Source organism: Empidonax traillii, unplaced genomic scaffold, assembly GCF_003031625.1.
Source record: "Empidonax traillii isolate 1590-97213 ecotype Southwest subspecies unplaced genomic scaffold, ASM303162v1 scaffold158:size1480230, whole genome shotgun sequence".
Lineage (NCBI taxonomy): Eukaryota > Metazoa > Chordata > Aves > Passeriformes > Tyrannidae > Empidonax > Empidonax traillii.
This window is the reverse complement of record NW_020955351.1, coordinates 501,227-525,396: the sequence shown is the minus strand read 5'-3', so window position 1 is coordinate 525,396 and position 24,170 is coordinate 501,227. Positions and strand designations below refer to the sequence as shown.

The following is a 24,170-nucleotide window of genomic DNA, read 5'->3' as shown; positions in this document are numbered from 1 at the left end:
TTTTTGCCTGGCCCACCCATGCCACTTTCCATGGAGACCAAAGGAAACACAATGGCCCCTGGAAAGGAGTTAGCAATGATCACAGTGATGGGCAGTATTTTCATTTCAGTGATGGCAGATATATGATGGGAGCAGTATTTAATCCCTCCCGCTTGCCTTCCCTAAGGATATCAAATTGTGTTGTAAACACTGCAGATTTAAACCTCATTTTGACCCCTTTCACCGAAAATAAATATTAATAACTCCACTTCATAGACAGGGAAACAAACAGAAAAGCTAAATGACTTTTTATGGAAATGCTGAGGCAAAGGCAGGAGCTGCCAGAGCATGCACTGGAAACCATTCAGGAAAAGCCGTCAGTCAGGCGTTCAGGAGCAAGGGGGCAAGAAACAGGGTTGTGATTGCAATTACATCAGCTGGTGAGGAGCCAGCCCTCAGTGCCCAGAGCTCAGTTAGCCAAAGGCTATGGCAGTTTACCGGGACTGGAGTTATTGCCAGAGCATCCAGTGGATGATTGCTTTTAGTTGTAGATTTGTCTTCCCCTCTCGCTGATCCATGCATGAGCAACAAGCAGCCTAATTAATGGCTAAGAAAGCCCCTGGTGCTAAAATAGCTGCCTTGCAATCTTTCTGGAGATCTTGCTAGACTGATAGCAGGGCACTTCTTTTTGACTTCTCCTTTCTCTCTCACTGCCTCCTGCTCACCTCCTTCATTTCCCTCCCTTCCACTTTTTAAAAGTGAAATAGAAGAAGCAAAGAAAAGAAAACACAAAGAAAGGAGCCACAAACCGCTTCATCAACAATAATACACCATGGATCTTCCAGGACTTGTCTGAGGATGTGAGTCCCTGGAGAGGAAACCTAAGGCCAGAAATGATACAGGCTTAACTGTCATGAAAAGCACTCACAAAACCCAGCGCTGAGCACACAATGCAGCGCTGAGGATACGGACTTGGCTGCCGTTTATGGAGTGGGGAATACAGTGGCAGATTTATTCTACAGTAAAGAGGGTTGTTTCTTGGTAGCACTAATACTGACACATTATCTGGGGACGGAAGAGGATGCACAAATAGGAACAATTATCCCATTTCTCTGCCTGTGTCTCACCCAAATGCCCCCTACTCCTATTCCCTCCTGCTCTCTTCATTCCTCTCCCTACACTGAATCCTTTGCTTCCTCTCTGAATTATACCTTATTTCTTTAGCCTTCTCCTTTATCTTTTCCCAATGTGCTTACCTGTACAGGGTTTTTAGTTCTTCAAACTTCTGCATATTATCTCCAGCTGGAGCCTTGTGTCCAGCCCTATGCCTGGAAAACCATACAAGTGTTTTCAAACACATGGTTAATTCCTGTTCTCCCTAAAACACGTGTGAAAATTTCCACACTGCAAGGAACAGGCCACGTGCCAGGATAGGCTGATAACAACCTGCAAAGAGGGGCTTTCCAAATTATTCAGCACAGCTTAAAGAGAAACCATCACTGCACCCATTGAAGTGGAAAGCAGTGATGGGAACTACCACCACACTCCTGCATGGAGTAATTCCAGATCCCTTCTCATCAGCTGACATCAGTATAGAGCAAACAACAGGGCAGTTTTGCATCCCTATTTTATCCACTTCTTACTCCAAAACCACACACCTATTTTCACCACTGTATTTGCCATGAGGAATCAAAGCCTTGTTTGTACCTCACATCGGAATGGAGACTGGGAGCACAAACAGCTTGGTCAAGAGCACATAAGAGATTTGTGGCAGAGCAAGAAATACAATGTGAGTGTCCCAAATTGCTGACAAGCAGTCGCCGATTCATGGTTTGCATCTCCAAGGGATGGATAAGGGGCAGTGGATCTTGTCCAAGGACAGATAAGACAGGAGATAGTACTATCACCCACATCTCTGCTGTTTGGCAGGAGGAGAGAAGCAGCAGAGGAGCGGGGCTGCTGTCTTTCCCCCCCTCCTTAATATCCTCTCTGCCTGCTTCAAAAACAACTCGGTGCATGGTTGTTTATTATTGTTATCACTGTTATTTTCCAGAGTGCTGTAAAACTAGGGGATAGAGCACTCTGACAGACTCATAACAAACAGCAGATAAAACTAATTAGATTTTGCTTTTCCTTCAGTTTGCTGACTTGATTATTTTTTCTTTTTATTGTTTAATTATTTATTTTTTAGCCCAGAGGTTTACACACACATGTATTTCACTAAACACTGGCAAGGCATCCTTAAGATCGTCTCTGACAGGAAAGGGCTATTGTGGCAGCGCAGCCCGAGAGCTGGTGTGGGGCTGAGACAGAGGCTGCAGTGTAGCACAGGGCTCAGCACTGCATCTTCTACCCATGTCATGTAAACCACGGGGGGGAGGAAGGAGAGAGCATCTATTCACAGACACTAAGAGAGTCAGTGAGACAAAAGGCATCAGTAAAAAAAGTTAATGTGCCTGGCAGGAACCCAAAACCGCTGCAGCAGTGGGGACCAGGCAAGTGCCTCTAAGACACCACATCTTCTGGTCATTATGGGAATATTTGGCTTGAGTATCAACCTGACAGCCTTGCTGACTCTTGAGGAACGACAAAACGGTGGGGAGTAGGGCAACTTCCCCCTCCTCCCTCCCTTTCTCCATCGGCTGTTTCCAAATTCTTTGGGATTAGCTAGCGACAGCAGGAAAAGGCACTGGCCTCACTGCTCAGCACTTAGCAGGCTGAAGTGAGGTGACATGCCTCAGCGCGGGGCACAACGGCTTCATTCACAGGGGCAATACCAAACCAGAATTACAAGTGTGCAAGAATAAACAAGGCTGGAGTTAATCTAAAGTTGTTTTACACTCTGTTTTATTAAAGTCAATGCACTTCCGTTCCTCAGTGCAGAGCCTAGTTCTGCTTAATTACCATGACTCAGGGAGAATTTTAATAGCGTGGAGCGTGTGGCGCACATGGAGGCATTCTCCTGACCTCTAGAGGTCTGTCAAAAGAAGAGGAGCATCTGCTCCCTGTAGAAGTTCCTGGAAGAAATGAGGCAGCCCACAAAACTTCTTCTCCTGAAGGTTTCCAAGTGGTTGGTCACCCAGCCCTGCCGCTGCACTTCTTCAGCAGGAGGCTGAGCACGCTTGAGCCGGGGGGTTCAGGTGGACAGAGCCTTCTGCAGCACCCTCACTGCTTGCTGACAAGTTGTTTGTCACAGACATGGGGTGCTGCCATGGAGAAGAGATTGGCAGGCTTTTCACACTGCACAGCAGCATTTAAGCAGGTTGATGTATAGGCACACCTTGCTCCCTGCTCGGCTGCTGCGCTTTGATCCCAGACCATGGAAACCCCCCTAAGGGCCTTTGCCATCTCTCTGCCTCCTGCAGTTCCTACCTGGAAGGGATCTCTGGAATAGTGGTACTGCTTATACACATTTGGCTCCAAACACACATGGAAGAAACATCTCTGCTTTTATTATATTAGGACAGCTCTTGTGCAGTTCATTGACCAGGGCAGAATTTTCCCACTGAACTGAATTCTTCCTATCTTAAAACATTCAGAATGAAACAGGTAGAAAGTTATAGCCAAAATATTGGTGTCCCATTAGGAAAAATGCTGATTTAAGAAGTTTTTTTTTTTCCTTTGCAATAGGGTGTACCATTGGTAAGCCTCGGTAAGCACCATTCAGCTGCTGTCGTGGCAGAGCATTGGTACAGAATGCAGCATGGGTGTATACAGGCATATTTACAAAACCATATATGTACAATACTATTCTTTGCCCTGTGTCCTGAGGATGTGCTGAATGCTGAAGACCCCACGGCATGGCCAGTATATGCTGCTGTCAGGACTTAGCATAGTGTCAGGTTTTTGCCGTGGCATCTTCAGATGTTGGATGGCATATCCAGACGTTGGATTTTTAAGCTAACTATGAACATATATTGTTTTTTATTAGTAAGTTTTGAAGCAGTGTTCTGCAAACTGTATATTATAATGAGAACCTCTATTTTAACCTCTTTTCTGTCCCTTTCTGAGAGCCAACCTTTTATGAAAATTCCATACGGTGTGCAACAAGCTGCACACTAAAACAATCAGAATAGCACATCTGTACAGGGGCGCACATCACATCTAATTAATTAGTTTGGGCTAAGAAGCTCAGCTTCTAAGGACCCAAGCTGCTTGTCTTTTGAGTAGCATTAAAGAGACAGAGAGAACTCTTATGTACTAGTGAAGACTTTAAAATATGTGGATATTTAAAACCCAGCAGGACAGGAGGAAACTTTTTGTCTAAAGCGTAGTTTCCTGCTGGAAAATATGTCTAGGTAGTCTGAGGAAAGGTGTCCAGAAACACATGAGAGAAAACCTTGTTCTGCACTGGGAATTCTCACCACAAACAGCACAGAAAAGGGAGGATGACATGGTGCTTTTAATCATGCGTCAATAATAATAATAATCACCACTGGTAGTCACTGGAGTCCTTGCAGGCTGTAGTGCTACAACACACCATACATTCATCCTTCTCCTTGAGCCTCACAAAGCAGTGACAGAGCTGTGAGCCTCTTGCATCATACAGTTAGTTCCATTTGGATTCAGGACACTTCCCCATTGCCAGCAGCAGAGTCTAAGACACATGAGACGTTCAGGCAATGTGAAGTGTGAGATGCAGTGGTGTGATCTCATACGTTAGGGATACTGGGAACGTGTGGGTTCTCAGTCTGTGACAGATTCTCAGGAACTGGGATATGTGTTTGAAGGCAATTTTAGGAGGAATCTAATTTTTCTCCATTTGGGGATTAAAGAAAGTGTTCTAACTGATGCTTGGGCTAAACTGACTCTTGGATATTTCCACCATGACTAATCTATTGATCAGGTTAGCCTCGGTTTCCAGAGGTTTGCTATGTATTGTCACTGCTGCTTTTCTTACTATGGAACTTTGGATTTCCTGCACTGCTGTTGAGATATAACCAGCTCAGAAACATGGACAGCCTGACCCAACCTGTTGAGCACACTGTAAAAATCCTGATCAGACAGAAATCAGATACATGCCCTACAGCTCAAGTGAAATGAAGGGCAACAAACAGCTCTGGGAAAAGGCATCAGCAACTGTCCCTTCTCCAGGCAAAGGCTGCCTAATGTAGGAAAGGGAGAATAATTTCTGGTTCCTTGGTATCAATGTACCATTCCTTAGGTCAACCTGTATGTAACCACATACTAGAGGCATCCAGGAAAGTGGGGACTATATTTATGAAAGGATGAACTCACATGGTTCCACCATCTGGGCTAGTGGCATCTCACTCTGCCTGGTGTACACATATGAAGTTATTCCCAAAAGATGTACTTACACAACTTACACAAACATACATTTTTTCCATTCAGAACTGAAACGATGCATCTGGGAAGGATGCTGAAGCTGGCAAACAGGCAAAAATGAGAAGTGACCCATTTGCTTGCTGCCCTGCAAGTCACAGCCTTGTTTACACAGGACTGCTCTTGAACCCATTGTACAGCCCAAGCGCTGTTGAACCCAGAGGAAGAGCCGTACTGTTGGGGGTTTGCTGGCTGGAAGTGTAGAGCCCCCTTAGAGCCCTGGAGCTGCATGTCTGTCTTGTGGTCACTCCCTCATCTTCTCTCTCGCCTTCCACCCATGAAAGGGACTCCTGGATCTCTTGGTCTAGCTCTGAGAAGTCCTCTTCACAATCAGAGATACTGTCAGTATTGTAATCAATGTCTTCCACACAAGGAGGTTCATCATCAGACTCTAGGCTGCTGTTGCTGCACCTTCTGCAGAAAAATCACAAGAGAGACTGGACGTCACCAAAAGAGGGAGTGTTGTCAGGGGTGAGAGCAAGCAACAGGGAAATGTGTTTTCTGGGTTCAATCTTGGCTCTGTTAAGGGAAGGGATGGCACTAAGCAAGCTCCTGTATGTCTTTGTTTCTGTTTCATCATCTGTAAAATGAAGGCTGATACTTACCAACCTCACAGGAGTAAAGCATTATTATTCTTATCACTATTACTGCTATTGCTTATACAGAAACAGAGTGCTTTACATACAGACAACGCTGTTCTTGCCTTGAGGCACTTACAAGGTTACAGAAGTTGAAATATAGCAGAGAAGAAGGTATTCACTTTCCAGAAGGTTGCTGGTTTAATCATCATCCACCTCGCTGTAGTTTACATTTAGTGTAAGACCTAATTAATCCAGGTGGTTGAATTGCTTTGGCATCTTTTCCTCCTGTTCTGTGCAAGCCCTGAGCACTGCTAACAAAAGGGAGCATGAACAAAAAACAAAGGCTCTTGGGTCTTCAAGCACACTGGCTCCAGGGAGGGCAGAGGCACCAGGAGTGGTTGTATTTGGAGAAGAGCATGGAAAGGCTGTGACAGCATGACTGGCTGAGGAAGGGCCAAATTCAGAGGCAAACCTGAATGGCTGAGGAAAGACTAAGTGGATGTCACAGACTCGTCATCTGGTTCTCAGAAAGGTAGGTTACCCCACCTTGGTCTCTTGCCATTGGGTAATTTTTTGAGACCAGAAAGAAACTTGTGATTTCAGTGCTGTCTGGGTCAGAGTCTGTATGAATCAGGGGGACAGATAGTGTGTTTTTCACCTCCAGGTCAATGTTTTCAATCAGACTTAAAGTAGGGGAATGTATTGCTTTGGAGGACTGGGAAAGGAATAATAACATTCCACCTCTGGGCCAGAGTTTCTAATTTGTCCCGAGCTGGGAAGAAAAAATGGCTTGGCAGATGGAGCATACACAGCTTTAATGTGTGGTCTGCTCATTTACATGTCAGTAACCGGAATAATCTTCCAGCTCTCAGCTGTTTCACAGCAGTGGCAGTATCTGAGGTTTCAGAACATACCAAAGGTGTAAAGTATTGCTTTTGGATGTATTGATCCCTCCTCTCTCTGCACTCCAAAAAAGGAGTAAGATTTTCCTAGCTCAGACTCCAGATCTTAACTGTAGACAGACTACTCTGCAAGCAGAAAGAAGCAGTGTTAACCCACTTCTCCTTCTCTTGCTGATCTCTGGGTTAGTTTACTTCAAAGGCTGGGTATAAAGGATTTTCTGAAAGCTAAATAGAGCTGTACAGCTTAAAAATAAATAAAAGAATAATTATGCACTTTTACAGTTTCTGGCTCTACTTAGTCTGCTCAGAAATCTGGGTCAGGGAGAACTCATACTAAAAATGAGGATGTGACATGAAACAAAACAAACAAACCAGGACAACCCTCCCAGCACAAACAGCAACAGCAGTGGTCCCGACTGAGTCTGACCAGTGGGTTTGATTTCTTCTTTTATTTTTCATATGCAGGCATGGCATGAATTACCTTGATACTGAGTACCTATGATAAGGTTCAAAGCTGACTAAACTCAGGGGAACCAGAGTTTTCATTTATAAGTTCTGCTCTTGCAACTTTGCAATCAAAAAGATCCAAAGCACACCTACTTTCAATATTGCACTTGGACATTTTGAAGGAGCTGCTAATGCCATTGGGACAGACCATAGCTGTTACCCAGATCACTAATATTTTACAGATGGAACAGTTTGCAACCTAGGAACTAAAGGTCAAACATTTTCATTAACAGGATAACAATCAAAAAAAAAAAAATCCCAAACCTATTATTACTTAAATCTGGGGAGCCAAATAATAGAATCTTCTAAATTTTTCAATAACTTAAACGATTTTAGGACTTTATTTCTGAGAAAAAGGGGAAAGTTACTTCTACCACACACACACTTTGCTATTGAAGGGAAATCTGGAAAACAACAAACGAGAATGAAAGACAAAAAAACATACAAAACTGCCACTTCTTTACATTGAAGAATGAAGGTACAGTCTTTAGGAAGCAAGTATTTATGCATAAAACCTTTGTAATGGATATCAAAATTCTCCCTTGTTGCCTGCATACACAGGACATGCAAAGGCCATGCCAGCTCAACAGTGGGGAGATAGATACACTGCAGGGAGAGGTTCCCCACAAGTGAGGATGTGCTTAGACCCTGTTTAGAGGTCAGGGAAGAAGACTCTCCTCCTAATTTGCTCTGATCCTTGTTCCTTTGCTGTGACAGCGAACAAGCAAGCCAGTGACCATAGTAGTGGTTTCTCCATCATCTAGACTATTGTTTTCTTTTCCAACAGAGTATTGGTGGCTTTTTGCTTGTTCATTTGTGTTTAATCTGATTTTTAAAAGCTGCAAAAAAAATTCACATGCCCTCCTCATCCCCCAGCTCCCAAAAAAAAAAAAAAAAAAAAAAAAAAAAAAAAAAAAAAAAAAAAAAAAAAAAAAAAAAAAAAAAAAAAAAAAAAAAAAAAAAAAAAAAAAAAAAAGAGAAAGAGAGAAAGAAACAAACAAAAAAACTGGACCCAGGGGATATGAAACAGATTTACCAAAGAATAATGATGTTGTCTTACAGAAGGTAAACAAAGAGGAAAACCAATGACACTACATTAGAGAACTCCAAGACAAACATAGTCTATGAATACCACTGAACGTGAATGTAGTACAGAAGGAAGGGGGGGAAGGCTGGCAATATACCTGCAGCCAACAGTCCCCCAGCTATCACAATAAAACATGTGGTTGATCTTCAAAACCTATGGCATCGTAGCCCTCATCTATTCCAGCCGATGGGAGCCACAACAGCAATTTGCAACTTCACGATGTGATAAATAGAATTTCTTTGTTTTGATTTTTAATTTGCATATTTATTCAGATATGACTTAATCTTAATTAGTTCTCCTTTTCTACATGGGTATGTTTTTTTGTTTGCTTGGTTTTGGAAAGCAAGCAATTTTTGGTACCTTGTAAAATAATTCCAGGTTTTTTTCCTGACTTAATGTGAGGAGAAGGGGGTCCAGGCCCTCCTTACATGTCAGCATGACTGGAACTTTGTGGTATAAATGGAAAACACTTCTTTTAGGTGCCTACTGCCAACCTCTCATTCTGAGTCAGCCTACCTGTTAGGTCACAGCTGGACAGCAACCTGGCAAGTCAGCTGTCCTGCTGAGCCACACTTCAGAAAAGACAGGCTGTAGTTGTGGCTGATAAACTATAGCTACATGCTGCACATGGGGATGAGTGGTGATCTCTCTTCCATACATAATTTTCCTTCACTTGTAGATACACTGCCAGGGCATGGAGAGAACCAGAGCTTTCCTAAGTAATTTCTCCAGATTTTTCACTTGCATTTTGCTGACGTGCAGGTCACTCACTCTCTGTGCATTCTGCTGGCTGGCTCAAAGTAGAGCACATTTTATTTTTTTCTGCTGGAAAGAACGGGCACTGACAACTGTCTCTCTTAGGGAATCTGTGACCATTGCTCAGGGTTTCTGCTTGCCCTTCACTTGACAGGCCTCACAGTTGCAGTACATTAAAGAAGGAAGGGAAGCATTTTTCTTTTTTTCTCCTATTGTTCCTCTCACTCTTTTGAAATTCGTTGCATCCTTTCCAAGGCAAAACTGAAAGGCGGGGGGAGGAGGGAGAGGGTTAAATGCTTCACAAAAAAAGGAGGAAAAAGCTGAGTCTGAGGACCACTGCTGGTCATGGATGTACCAATTATTCTCTCTGAAGAATGTATCAATAAACAAGCAAACATGTCCTCAGCTTCTCTCTGCAGTGAAAAATAACACCCCAGTAGCTGCATAGTCACTCTGTCTGTAACCCTACTTTTTCCTTGCCTTAGATCTTCTCTCAATCATGGTATGTCCCAATCCTTTGGAAGCTGCCCAAATCAGGAATGTGGCTGTGTATAATGAACCAAGCACATCTTTAATACAGTTCATAGACTAAATAAGGCAGAAAAAGACATTTTTGTGTGAGAAGGAAAAACAGAAAAAAGATTCATGTCTGATCTAAACAGGTCAAGTTCTCAGCAATTACAGCATTCACTCGAAAGAAGGGTGCACTTTTTACCCAAGCAGGAACTGGAGACCCCAGAAAGTTCCCTGACCATAGTTATCACTTGTGCAGAAGGGGAATTGCTCATTCTTTTCCAACGAAGTTTTACCTATTGTGTGAACAATTACATATATGTGCTGGCAAGTAAAGTGTCCTGCAGTTTTTAAAGATACACTGCCATCTCTGCAGTGAATTGGGATTGCCTTGCTCTTCTGGGTTTTTTGACATTAAAATTCCACCTACGTCACTGAATCTAAAAGGGTGTGTGATCTTGCACAGTTTTGCTTTTGAGGAAACCATATGTTTTATTAAAAGCAGGAGCACTGCTTCTGAAGGCTTGTAATGAATCTAAAATGAACCTTAAGCAGACGCATTTGCAGTAATCCCAGAATACAATCCTGCCTTTAATTGCTTCATAAAGTAGTATTTGAGGACATAGATGAAACAACTATGATGCTTTCAGGTAATTACACCTGTAAGAAATACACTGCAGCAACAAGGTGCCAACAAGGAAGGGCTTTAGTTTGCCCTTTGTGTCTGGATCCTGTTGCTACAAGGTGTGCTGCACACCTTGTAATGACTTTCTAATTTCATCTCTGCAATTCAGCAGCTCCCCAGACAGAAGCCTGGCACCCCTCCTGCCTGAGAAATGCCAGACAAAGCTCTATTTAGTCCCTGACCTCGCCAAGGGAGGGGATCAGTTATGTACTGATGCAAGATGACTCCAGCTGAAAGAACTGTTGCATTCACCTTCTTTGTTTCTACACAGTAAACACTAATGACATGAACTTTGCAGATTCCCATGGGATTCCCCTTCCCAAAGACTCTTTGCCAAGGACTTTTGCATCTTACACCACCTCCTGAGAAAATACATGCTAAGCCCAAGGCAATGCCAGGTGCCCTGGCTTTCAGCCCACCACGGCCCATCCTTTCACCAACAATATGAACATAATTAAACACGGCCTTGAATTCTGTTTGCTGTGGCTGAGAGGTATTTGGTCTTGTTTTGAGTGTAGGTTGTTTTTTTTTTTTCCTTTTTTATTTCCTGCTGCAAATAGCCAAGAGAAAGGTATAATTCATTGCTAAGGCTCTAAATAATTAGTTTTCCAGGAGTTCCCAGGCTAATTGTAGGCTGCAATATTTATAATTGATTTGGCCAGATTAGAAACGGGTGTCTGGTGCACCAGTTAGATAAGTAAGGAGTAAATGGGGTTTTATTTAGAGAGAAGGGAAGACAACTTGTAAATAAAAGGAGAGTATGAAGAGGAAGAAACAGGCTGACTCCTGGCCAATACTGTCCCCTAATGTTCATTCGAGCTTGCAACAATTTAGCCCTGGACAGCATTTTACTTTCATCTGGCATAAACTGTTCGTCTTATCAGGAACGACTGTTTCCAGTCTCCTTAGTGGTGATAAGATGGCTTACACTGCTGTAAGAGCAGGGGAGGTGCTGGGTACACTCCTCTCTTTACACGTGGTAGGGAAATGGAAAAGCCTTGAAGGACTTCATTTGATTGAATTGCACCAGGTCGCTGGGACAGCTTTGATCTTTCTGTGAAAGATGAGTTTGCATAGAGGACAAGAAGACATTTTTCTCCCATTTGAAAGGTACTTGACATTACCTGACATTCCTGGATTCCAGACATCTCAGTTCAAACCCAGGTGTATTTCTAATGCTAACCAACAAAATTCACATGAGATGATCTTTAGACTTGCAGGATGGAAAAGCTGTTGGGAAGCCAGAGGCTGTGGATACAGTCTTAACAACAATCATTAATTTCTTCCTAATGGGGAACCAATCTATATATCAGTGCAGGGAAAACAATGCATCCTTAGCATTCTTATAGCTGTAGGCTTGTAACCATTAATAAAACCCACTGACTTGAACAGATACAAGTCAGCCACGAAACGAAGCCATGGCAGTTGCTGCAGACCCCAAACACTTCTCTCACCCTTCGATAGTTCTTAGGTTTTGTCTCTTTTATTTTTTTTTTAAATACATTTACATTTCAGCACAGGAAAGCACCATCCTATGGGTACTTTAGGAAAGATTTCTGAACTGGCATATTCACTTCAGTTTGTGATGACACTCTTACCTGGCTTGGACAAAACACTAATGAGCCTGTAAATCTGCTCCTTACAAGGACAACATGACCAGAGCAGCTGTTCCCTGTCACCACTGATGAGCTAAACCAGGGTACTGAGTAAAATTTCCACTTACTATGGTGAGAAGTTAGTTATACATGAACTTAAGCATGGGCATAAGCATAGACAACTCTGACTTCATCCCCACAGAAGTACCACATAAGCTGTCACACCAAACAAGTTCAGTCACTCTGCACAAGTTAGGGGAATAGCTCATTCACCAAAAACTGGCATCCAGCACCAGCTTTGGTGTTAATGCCTTGGCAATATGAGATATCCCTGTAGAAAACTTGAGATCTGACTGGTTATGTCTGTACCTCACTGCGTTGTTGAGATCTGGGCCAAAATATGGGACACCAGAGCTCAAGCCCTGGGACACAAATTTTAAGCAAGTTGAAGACCTTAAAAAAGGCATATATATTTATAAAAGAAGTATATATTATATATATAAAAGAAGTTATATATTTATGCGAAATATTCAGATACGTTGGGAAACTAAGCCTGGTTTAGAGCATCTTGGGAAAGCATTGGACATATCTTGGGTTTTAGATCCATATTGCACTACAAGTTGGTGTTTACTTAAGGGAACAATATCACATAGCATCAGCTCTGGATCAGCAAGCAGGCAGCCTAACCTGTGTTTGCTACTAAAATCAATTAGAGGTTCTTATCTAATGAGTACCTGTGAGACACCTCATTGGTATATTTTTGTACCTTTGGCTTGGTGCCGCAGTTTCATGTTGAACAGATATCTATGGCCAGCTTCAATGAAGCAACCAACAGTAGATGGTTTGAAATCAGGTCCATTGTGATCTTGTCATATTCATTAAAAATGAGGTATAAACCCAGGAAATAAAAGATGGGTGACACAAAATAAATGGAATAATATCCATCCACCAGGCAGCACTATCAGTGGATTGGGTTTAGTCTGAATTTAAGAATCAGAGGAAATGCTTCGAGAAAGTGTAACATTTTGTCTTTCTACAGATTAAGCTTCTTGGGGAAATATGAGCAATCAAGTCCTCTTGTATGGGCAGGTATTTACTGCGAACACCAGAATTCATTAGGATACTGAATAATGAAAGAATTGCTAAAAATATGATTTTGAAAGCATTTGGGAGTTTTTCCTCACAATATCTATACCTCAAGCAATTTCTTCTCAAAATGGTAACCATGTTATTGATGATACTTAGCAGTCCAGCCCAAGTAATACAGGAAGTTGATTGGAATCTTTGTAATTGCTTTTAGGTGCTTCCAGTAGTTGAGATATTGGCACTGTATGGGGGAAAGAAATGTGGAAAGATTTAGACTTGGAAATTAAAAAAAATTTACTGCTGAGGATAAAGAATGTAAGGAGAGGGAGGTTCTCCTGGGTTCTTGTTTCCCTTGGTGCTCTTTCATTTAATTCCACTGACTCTATCTACTGGTTTTAAATTATTAATTTCAGAAGTCCAAGTTTCATATGTATATATCCCTTAGTTCTCCCTGAGCAACTTAAAGGATTTTGGATTTTGAAAGCAAAATGTTTTAAGATGGCCAAGACAAGTCTAGACTGTAGTTACATATCTTTATGTATTTTTTAGGTCAGATAATTATGCATGCAAATATTTGTTTGCACAGCAGATGACAGATATATATCTAATTACTTGCTAAACTGATAAGTGCTGTAAATTACTAAATTCCAATCACTATATCCCTTGGAGGAAAAAGAAACCTCTTGGTTGTAACTAGCTTTTCTTCATGAAAATCTTTATTTAGCTGCTATCCACTCTGATGTTTCAGAGAATCTATGGCAGGTGTGTATATGTGTGTATATAAATACATAAATGTGTCTTAACAAGGCCATGAAGTAAATCACCATCACTTATATATCTTTCCTTAAAGGCACATAAATAATAGACACACGTATATACTCACACAGACACCCACACACTGACACACACACACAGTTACATGTTTTGCTCTGTATCCAGAGCACCATTTTCATTACAAGACACAGGAGGTCTCAGGAGATAATCCTACAGCTACCTGAGAGATAACAATAGGTAATCACTGAACCTTGATGGTATTGCATTCAAGTGGAAGTAACCTCAGGGAAAGAGCTGGCTGCGACCAGAGCAAGCCAGTTCTTTGACTCCAGTCCTCAGGTGAGTGCTGATAAAGCAGGAGGTCACTTGCAGGGGAAATTATCTGAGTAGGACTTGAGATATATTAGGATGGTCAAGAGGCAAGCAGAAATGGTTGTCTGAAATATCCTGTTATCAGCAGCTATTCAAGAGCTTAAAGCAAGACTGTGTGGCAAAAGATCTTGGATTCTCAGTAAGGAAATCAGGACATATTCCTAATCCACGTGAACCTGACTCATTCTTGTACCTCCTAAAGTAAGGAATGACCATTTTAGAAAGCCCTGTGCATAGATCTGCTTTCACAATCACATGCTTCAAATGGGTAAACAACAACTTGGACTAAAAGGATTCAGCTCTGGTAAAAAGAATGATTCTTTTTCTGGAGCACCCAGAGAGGGGACAGGGTATGGCACCACATGGGGGTTCAACAGCTGTTTTACCACTGTTCTGCTTTTAAGGAAAGGCTTAGGGCAAATCTCAGCTTAAGGGGCACAGAAAACGGTTTCTGGAGCACACTGAAAATAGTTAAGGCCAACATGACAGCAAAGCACTGAAGCCTAAGAGGTTCCAGGCTTGTTTAGTCGATATTATAGTTAGGAAAGAGAGACAGACAGATAGACAGACAGACAGTGACAGAGAGAGAGACTCTATGTATGACCCATAAGAACCTGTAAGAATGAAAGGCAACAAAGGCAAGGTCAGATAAAGTTATTTCGCCTTTAAAGCAACTTGAAGTGGGGTTTATAGCAGAAACATCTGATGAAGTATGTGTGATCATAAATAACCAATAATAGATCCAGCTTTAAACTTCAGCTTCTGCCCTCAGCTTAAATCTCTTCTCTGACATAATGAGATTCAGATAAAACAAATCTGAACACTCATGTTCATATATTTCAAAACATTCTGATCAATTATGTTTTTAACACCATATGGAACCAAATCCAAAACCTTGCTTAACCTCACTCATTACACAGCTGATTTGCATATGCTTTGGACTCCATTAAGGACAACAAAAAATGTCAGCTACTGCATATGAAAGTGGCAACTCTTGCTAATTCCCTGATCTTGCCAAAGCCCTGCCAGATGTTTCATGAAGAATAGCAAATATTTCATTATGTTCTCTCTGCCTCCTAAAATTTGCCTGTCAGGAACTGCAAGGATGAATAAGAAAAACAACAAGCATGGAGAGCTGACAAAAATATGAAGCATCACCTTCATCCTATTTCAGAGTTCAAATAGGGTTTCAAAAGGGATTCTTCGTGCCAGAAGGACCTTCCAGCCAGGAACATATGACTCCCAGTAAACAGAGGAAAGAGGAAAAACAACAACCATTTGCTCTGATCTAAGGAGACAGCATCGCCTTGCAAAAAGAACAGAGTAAAGCACATAGAAAAGTTGCCATTGCTATTGTTGCCATTTGCTGTATAAGAGATCTCCAAAATTTTTTTCTGTGTTCCTGTTGTAGGTATTTAATAAGGTTTCCCCTGTATAACAGGGAGATACAGTTTTCAAACTAATCCATTTGTAGCTTGTAGCATCTATCTACTCCCATCAGGGAACAATTTTTAAAATCTCTGTTAACTTGAGTATTTTCTGAATATTTTATAAAAATCAATGTTCAAATGCCTGCCAAAATATTCTATGTATTTTACCTGAAAGTTGCAATTACACTTTCTTTCTTTTTCTGTACGAGAATATGCTTGTATATTTATAAATGCTTATATAAATTCTTAAGAGAATACTAACATGGCACACAGAAGCAAGCATATTCTGAGTGAAAGCTGAAGGAACATAAACTGACAAAAGTATTCATTTCATTAAAGGAAGACATGTATTTGGATGGATGGGGCAAATTATAGCAGTGTAGAGCAGTGAAACAATCACTTTATAGAGAACCACCCTGAGCATTTAACGTCACTCTCTGATTTACAACTAAAAATGATAAAAGGTCAGTTCTTGTGTGCAGACTAAGTGACTGAAAAGATATGTCAGGCTGTACATCAAGGGAAAATTGAATTATGAGGTTAAAGCACCTGGGTTTGAAAGATACAAGTTCTGTGTTCTGTGGGCTCACAGTCACTGTGAGAAAACTGCTTTTCTCTTTGCCCGAATTCCCCAGTAACAGGGGCGCAGAAGGCTCCATCCTTCTACCTGACTGGGTGGCAGAGCCCTGGTGTATCTGAAGCCTTTCATTAGCTCTCTAGTCTGAATGAGTATGCAGAGCTGTTTAATTACCTCTTCTATGTAAGTGCTTTTCTCTCCACTGAAAGCAGCGAGAAAATAAGCGCTTAATAACGTTGGTGGGTTTGGGTCCAAAAACACCTCTCAGCAAACCAGCAAGTTTCCAGATCCACTGGGGACAGAAGTCAGTTTTCGTGGTTCTGCCAGACAGAAATGAAGAGTTTAACTGAGGGACGATGAGGATGGAGGACTCCTTCTGACATTAGGAGGACAGAGAGGTGCTCAATAATACTAAGGATTAGTGGCCAGATCATATTTCAACAAGAAACATTCTAATTCTTGCAGTACTGAAAACAACTGAAGTCATAAAAGTGAAGGAGAGATTATTCAGATGGGAAAGAAACCGCCACAAGCTGCCAGATTTTCTGTATCCATTTTGGCCTCTGATTTTAAACTGTCCAGCTATCCTGGCTGGCAAATCCAGCTCCAAGAAACACGGGGTGAGGACTCATGCATGCTCATTCGACTGAACCTGAAAACATCATTAGTCATGAAATCTTGTATTTCTTGGCATTTGCCTTTGTATTCATCTTTTCTTAGCTCCTCATTTTGTCTCTGCTTCAGGAAGCTGCTTATTGCACCAAAATTAGGTGACATCTGCTCTTCTCATGGTGAATTCCGTCTTCCAGGAACTGAAACATCATGAAAAGACCAGATAGCGAGTTGTTCTGGCTCATAAATTGTCCCCCGAGGCACGGAAAGAGCCCACAAAAATTATATTTGCCAGTGTACAAATCCAAGTGCTAGAATGTATAAACACATTTCACAGAGGGGATGCATTTGGGAAGGTTAAATTCATGAATACATACAGTGTTCTTGATTGATGTGTTCTGTAATAGAATCTCTTTTCTTGTTTCCTTCTCTACCAAATCATGATGGCATCATTTTCTCTTTCTGTTGCACCAGCTATAGGTAGGTACCCTCACAATAACAATTCCAGTGCCAGTAACACACAACCCTTTAAAAACCCCTGTATGCTGCTGAGGGACACAGGCTCTGGGAGTGATGGAGATAATAGAATGGAGGAGCAGCTGCAGCCAATTCAGACTGCTGCTGACTTTACCCTGAGTTTGCCAGGCTGGACTTTCTCCTTTTCTGCACAGCCAACCCGCAGATAAACTGTGTCAGATTTAATGGAGCATGATACAGGCAATTCAGTATCAAGGAGGGGGAAAAAAAAAGCATTTCTGAAGCAAGGTGGGTTATCAGCTCAGCTCAAAAAGCAGCCTATCAAGAAACACTGCCAAGGCGACTTCAGAAATCTATAATTTAGGTGTTACCTTAAGCCTAAAACTTTGTTCGAAAACTTCATACTTCTCCACAAGCAGACTAGCAAAGCCCAGGAGGATCAGGCCAGCTATCAGTCCAGATGACAAAGTAATACACTTAGTGTATATCAAGTACTGTGCCCATGAAAGGTACAGGAAAGATGGCAACATTATACAGTTTCATCCTGCAAGGAATCAAAGCTGTTATTACACAGCAGTTTTCCAAGGGCTATTACACTCCATTGCTTACCCACCAATCAGCTCACCTTGCCAGGCCTCCCAACAATATGAATCACTTTTAAATAACAATGCATTTACTTTACATACAAGCTTTGCAGCCTCAAACACCTCATACTGCTTTCTGAAAAGGGAAGCAGCCTGATGATTTATCAGGAACAGGACTGCTGATGTGCATGGAGCTGTACTGGCATGTCCCAGCTGAACAGCTGAACTCCCAAACAGCATCATGCACCACTAATCTTGCAGCTATTTCTGAGGCATGGAATGACACTGCTCTAAATCTTGTAATTTTTCGTACAGAAAGCAAAGCCAGTGAGGAACCAGTGCAAAAATTTTAAGGAATGAAAAAATAAGAGAAATATGCCCTGTGTCAAAACTTGGCCAGGGTGCAAGGCCTAGATCCCTAATTCTTAATACTCAGAGTATTTCTTGATTTGCTACTGAATAAGAATTGCTGTGCAAGGACAGCCATTTCATGGAATCATAAAATGATTTGGGTTGGAAGGGACCTTAAAGATAATCCCATTCTAACCCTCCTGCCACAATCAGGGATACCTTCCACTAGATCAGGTTGTTTAAAGCCCCATCCAACCTGTTCTTGAATACTTCCAAGGATGGGAATCATTATTTAGTGGTAAGTGCAACTGCAAGGAGAGCCTGTGGAACTTTTCCTGTCAGCCTTACACATTTACTCCACAGATGGGCACCATGGCGAGGCATGGTGCAAACTGCAGGCGCTCTAGGAAGAGTTGTGCCTGCCTGTATAGTTCTGGGAAAGCATGGAGCTTGGGAAGTGGTAGAGCAAGGCCAGAGAGGCTGTCTGCACTGATCCAGAGTATCCCTTAGGCAGACTTTTTCAGCTGTGCTCCTAGAAAGAGGTCTCAGGGAAAACCAGCACAAAGCCTGCAGGTTGCCTTTCTCTGACACACACATATTTACTGCAACTGTCTCCTGTGAGTTTGGGAGCAAAAATGCTCAGAATTAAATACACTTTCACAATTAGGGTATTAACCTCAGCTGGTAAGAGTGAATTCAATAAGCAAAATGTATAAATTATATGTCCAAAGATCTGAGATGATGTAGGAGACCAACCAAGCACCACAAACCAACAGCTCTAGCTTCAAAGAGATGCTTCCTTCCACTTCCTCATGCATTTCTAGACATTCCCCATGGAACAGAAGTCCACAAGAAGGCAATCTAGAAAAAAGGAAATTTCCTGAGCTGTCTACTCTCTTGCTGCTTTCAAAGTCTGTCCCCTAAGAAACTTGGCATATCCTTGTCCCATGATACTCCCTATAGCCAGGAAATGCCTAATAATTCACTTCTTACAGAGGCTCTCCTTTAAGATAGATTAACCTAACCCTCCTTAAACCCAGGCTTTCCAGTTTCCTCTGTTGGAAACTTTGGATTCAGATACCTTGGCTGTACTGGCAAATATCCACTGATAACAAGCAATTATTATTACAAGATATATCCTTAGAGATAGAAACTGGCTGCTAGGAAAGATTGAAATGAAGGGGAGAGGAGAAAAACAAAAATACTATTCTTACTTACCGTGGCAGGGTTTTAATCACCTTCCCAGCACGTCATACCCAAGAGCCCTTAGACAACCTCCTGAACAAGACTCAATTGACACCTATCATGTAAAGCACTTGATTTTCTCACAATAACATTAAGCATCATTACTGGAAATGGATGATACAGTTCAAAGCTCATTTCAGATTTAATTTGGTGTTTGAAACCATTAAATATACATATCATTGCCTCTTCCCATGAACCAATATTTGGGCCCCCAAAAAACCCAGACACTTTGTGGAGTTCCTTCTGTGAGACTTTACAAGCATGCTTAGACTAAATGATTTATAAAACATATACCTAGTATAATACCTGTGATAGCAAGAATTGAAATCAAGCAGTCTATGGCTAGGGCTGTTTTAAAGCAATAACAGTAGGAGGGAGGAGGTGCTGTGGCCGAAGAACAGAGGGTTGTGCTCATCTTGCTATTGTTGTGGTCCCGCATGTTCAAGTCAAGGGGGAGAAATGAGCTGAGCAAACCAACTGTGGCATATGCCAGAATGGCTTTGGGGTGTGTCATAAACCCTCAGAGGGTCCAGAGCACAGGAGGACTGTGCTGGACAAGCAGTATCAGCAGTGGCCTGGAGGTTGCCTACCATCCCTGAGAAAAAAACTTGTCTTCTCCAAGGGCAGTGTGGTAGCACACGCTAAGCAGAGACTGATCATCCCTGGCACAGGGCTGAGCAACCAACAAAAGGAGAGATCCTGCCAAAGCCCAAATTAGAAAATTAGTTATGGAGGTGAACAAAACAGCAGTCAGTGCAGAATTTCAGTGGGAATACTGAAAACCTCAGTCTAGACCACAGCAAGGAAATGAAGTCTCTGTAAAGCTCAGGAGAGCCCTGAGGTAAGACAGTACAGACAGTGATGGTGGAAAGATATGAAGTATAAAAGTACATTCACTCCTCAGATGACCTGAACTCTGGCAGTCCTCAGGACTGCTGACCACAGGAACCTCAACAGCATTTGCCTCCATGGGAAGGCTCTCAATTTGATCAGCACCTGCTAGGTGTAGGGGCAAGCCTGACAGCCTCAGCAGGAAGAGGTGTCCATGTAGACAACAACTCTTGTCCAAAGTCTGTTACAGGAGAACAGGATGTTCCAAACTGCTGCCAGGACACTCAGTAGCAGGACTTCTGAGCACTTGCCGAGGTCTGTAAGGCAGCTGAGGACAGCTGGGGCTCTCTAAAGGGGCTTGTGGGGCTGTAACAGCTACATGAGACAGGCAAGCACATAAGGTCAGGTTTGGGCCAGTACAATACAGTGGTGGAAATCATTGTGAAATGTGTCATCCCTTGGTAAGCCTGGATTCAAAATGAGAAACTCATATCCAGATTGTGGCCTCATTCCAATTCTAAAATCCAAACATTATATTTTCCCTTTTCCTTATCCAACGTTGCTTCAGCACTTAATTATCTACCTGCTAGTCTGGCCTTTTCTGCCACACTGGTGCCAGGTCATAAATGATGTGTCTATCAGGATGAAATGAGCTTTGAACCGGGTGATAAATTGTTGCTTTTGCTGCAGCTGCTAACATCTCGTAAATGTTTAAACAGTATAATCGCACACATATCTAGTAGCTGCTTGGTTATGTTTATTTTGGATGAGGTGCTATGAAGTTTCTTAGATGTGTATGTCAAATATTCATAGATGGCAGGCTACTGAAATATCTTTCTGTAGCATTTATTTATAGACTTTATTTATCAACAGAATCAATCTTTATGCTCTTAGCTGCAGCATTACTTGTTGCTTTACCCATTTTTTCCAGACAGTGACTGTCTATCTAACAATATCCCTCTTCCTGCAACATCTATTCACAGTGTGTCTGTACAAGGTATCTTCCCATGTGTACTCATAGCATCCATCTCTTTAATTTCAACTATATATCCACTCGATCTAATGCTCGTCATCTATCTGAAGCACTTGCTCTATCTCTCCACACCATCTTTTTATCTAGTCAATGGTATCTGTCTCTCCTCGGTGACTCTTTCTCCCTTTTTCTCAGTTACACACAGCCTCAGAGTGATTATGGATTTTGCACCACAACCAGTTTCCTTTTTTCTTTTTTTTTCCCCCACGAATCAGGCTCACAAATCACCGATTAATTTATTTGTTTTGATGCAAAGGGTAGATGTGAGAAATGAACTCTAGAAGGGTACAAGTGCCTTTGGGTCAAAGACTCTTTCCCAGGCTTATTTGCTTTCCTGCTGTGTGTGAACAGTTCACTGCTGTGAGAGCTGCTGTTATCTGAGAAACTCATCTTCAAACAAAGATGCTGCACTGACTACTGCCTCCCTGTTCTCTTCCCTCTTTCCCTTTCCCATTTCCTTTTTTCCTCCCCTATTTCCTCTTTTCCCTCTACCAACACTTTGCAGCCATTACTCTAACTTTGTCCCTTCCTTTCTTTTGCCCACTTGGCATTCTGAGGAGGATGACAAGTGAAAGTCCCTCCCTATTAAAAATTCACTGCCAAATAAATATTAAAGCAGGGGGAAAAATCCATTTGGCTCTGTGTGATTTACCATGATTTGCAACACAAGACCCAGCACAACAGGTTAAAGAGGTTTCACAGCCTATTTACCCACTTCCCGGGGGCATGAAGGACTCAGTGACCCTCAGCTCTTAGAGACCTCACGATGGGGAGTAATTTCCTCCCCACCATCAGTCTGAATGAGATGGAGAGAGACAGGCTCTCAGAGCAGAAGAGGAAGGATGTAAAAACTAAAACTTCTCCTTGCTTTCTTTTTTCTTCCTACTTTTTCTCATCCAGATGAATTGTGACAAGAACAGTACAAAAGATGGTCAGGTCACCTGGAAGTGATCCGAGAGGCTGTTAAAATGTCAGGAGCTTCTAAAAGAGGGGAGAGAAGAGGAGAGAAAAAAAAAAAAAAAAAAGGAAAGAAAAAGAAAGCAGAGCAAACTATGACAGGAAAGAAGGGAGGGAAAAGCTTCCATGTCTCTGGTTTTGGTTCCCTGTGCAAAGACCCCAGCAGTTCATAATTTTTCTTCAGGCAGGGCCAGTATGGTTCAATGGCAGAATAAAATATGCAGTAATTAATTAATAGCTTCACAGTTTTATGGATAGATTTAACTCTTTCCCTTGTCTGGAACTGCTAGAAAAGACTGAGACAGATGCAAAGTACAGCAACATGAATTAACTGGAATTGATGTGGAAGGAGTAAATATTTTCACTGAAGTGAGCAAACTTGCTAATAGCTTGTGAACTTCAGAGAGGAAACAGATTTAACCTGTAGAAAAAAAAAAAAACAAAAACACTTCTGGAGACCGTCTCCAGAATTGTCCAAGAACATGGACAAGTGATCCCTAAGTGGAAGCAGAAATATTTTGGCCCCTGTGGGAGGTATCTCCTTGAAGCAATGGTAAAAAATTGAATTGTCTACCAAGGGCTGATGCTATGTTAGACCGGACACAACTCCTCTGCACCCAGATACCTGGTACACCTCAGGGTTTATCCTATCTGTCTTTGTAGAGGGTTGTAAGATTTCTTTAATAAATATTTGGGATAATACTGGTAGGTAAATGCATGATGTGCATTTCACAGAGACAAGCTGAATTTTTTTTTTTTTTTTTTACAATTCAAGGCAGCACACAAGCAACAGGAAGAGAGATGGAAGTAGCAGACCACAATGGAATGTTTGAATGCCTACTTTTTTGTAGACTCTCATGGCAGCCTGACTACCAGCTTGCCTTGTGTTTTTGGCAAATTGCTGTGTATATTTCCCCCCCTACCACAGTCTGTGATGTCTGTGTAGGTCACCAGCTACAACTACTAGTCTGTGCCTCAGTTTCTTCATGATGAAAGATGGGAATAACTGTGATAGGAGTGACTATTAGCCAAGAGATGACTAACCCTTAGGGAGGTAGGTGAGAGGAGACAAAGCAGCCTCCAGACGGGTATGTAGAGGAATAACCCATCATTCCCCTTTCTTATATTGGTTGGGACTACTTAATATTTTTTTAAACATGCAACATCCATGAAGGAAACAAGTGCTACGAGTGGGAAAAGCTTCCATGCAGGAGCAAGCCATGAACATACCAACAGATTGTCAGGAGAGGTCTGATGTTAGTGTTTGTCTCCTAAAGAAGCAAGCTACTGCCATGGCCAGACTCATGGCAAGGAGCAGAGGAAGAAGCAGCAGTGGAAGAGGGAAAATAGAAAATTATGAGATTGGGGGTCAACTGTTCAAGAGGTTTTACCCAAATGTCTCTCCTCATGTTCACCTAGATCATGGAGTGAAGACACAGTACGTACTGATTGGAACAGGATGTGGAGACACTCCAAAGGTAGATCAGAAAGAACAATCCATCTTCTCTGACTTGTCTAATTTACTCATTGTGAGCAGATGGGTTATGAGGTCTGCCATCAGTGATGAATTATATTCATGATAAGTCATTCCCAGCTAATGAGGATCCATTATCATTAGCTGCTAAGGAAGAGTAACGGCTTGGCAAGATAGAGTGGGGGTTTCACAGTTTCCAGGGAGAAAATTCTGGGCTGGTAGCCACCTGACAATTGAATTTTCAGGAAACTGAAAACTTTCCAAGATGGATACCTTCTGCTTGCTTCAAGCCTTGGCTTTTAATTTTCTTGGGCAAGTTCAGGAGAGGGAATGTAAGAGGAGGTGGAGGAGGAGGAGGAAGCGAAGGAAAATAGTAGTAACTGTGTCTGATAAGACTGTGATTAAATCAAGGTCTCACT

General features: G+C 42.0%; 1 protein-coding gene across 1 annotated transcript in view; it reads right to left on the bottom strand.

The window, feature by feature from the left end:
- Positions 1 to 5,062: 5,062 nt before the first annotated feature.
- AGBL1 (ATP/GTP binding protein like 1) overlaps positions 5,063 to 24,170 on the bottom strand; it is a 306,575-nt gene continuing 287,467 nt past the window's right edge. The window contains exon 23 of the mRNA XM_027884984.1: positions 5,063 to 5,736. Within this exon, the coding sequence (XP_027740785.1) occupies positions 5,430 to 5,736 (307 nt within the window). The 3' untranslated portion in view covers positions 5,063 to 5,429. The remainder of the gene's footprint in view (positions 5,737 to 24,170) is intronic.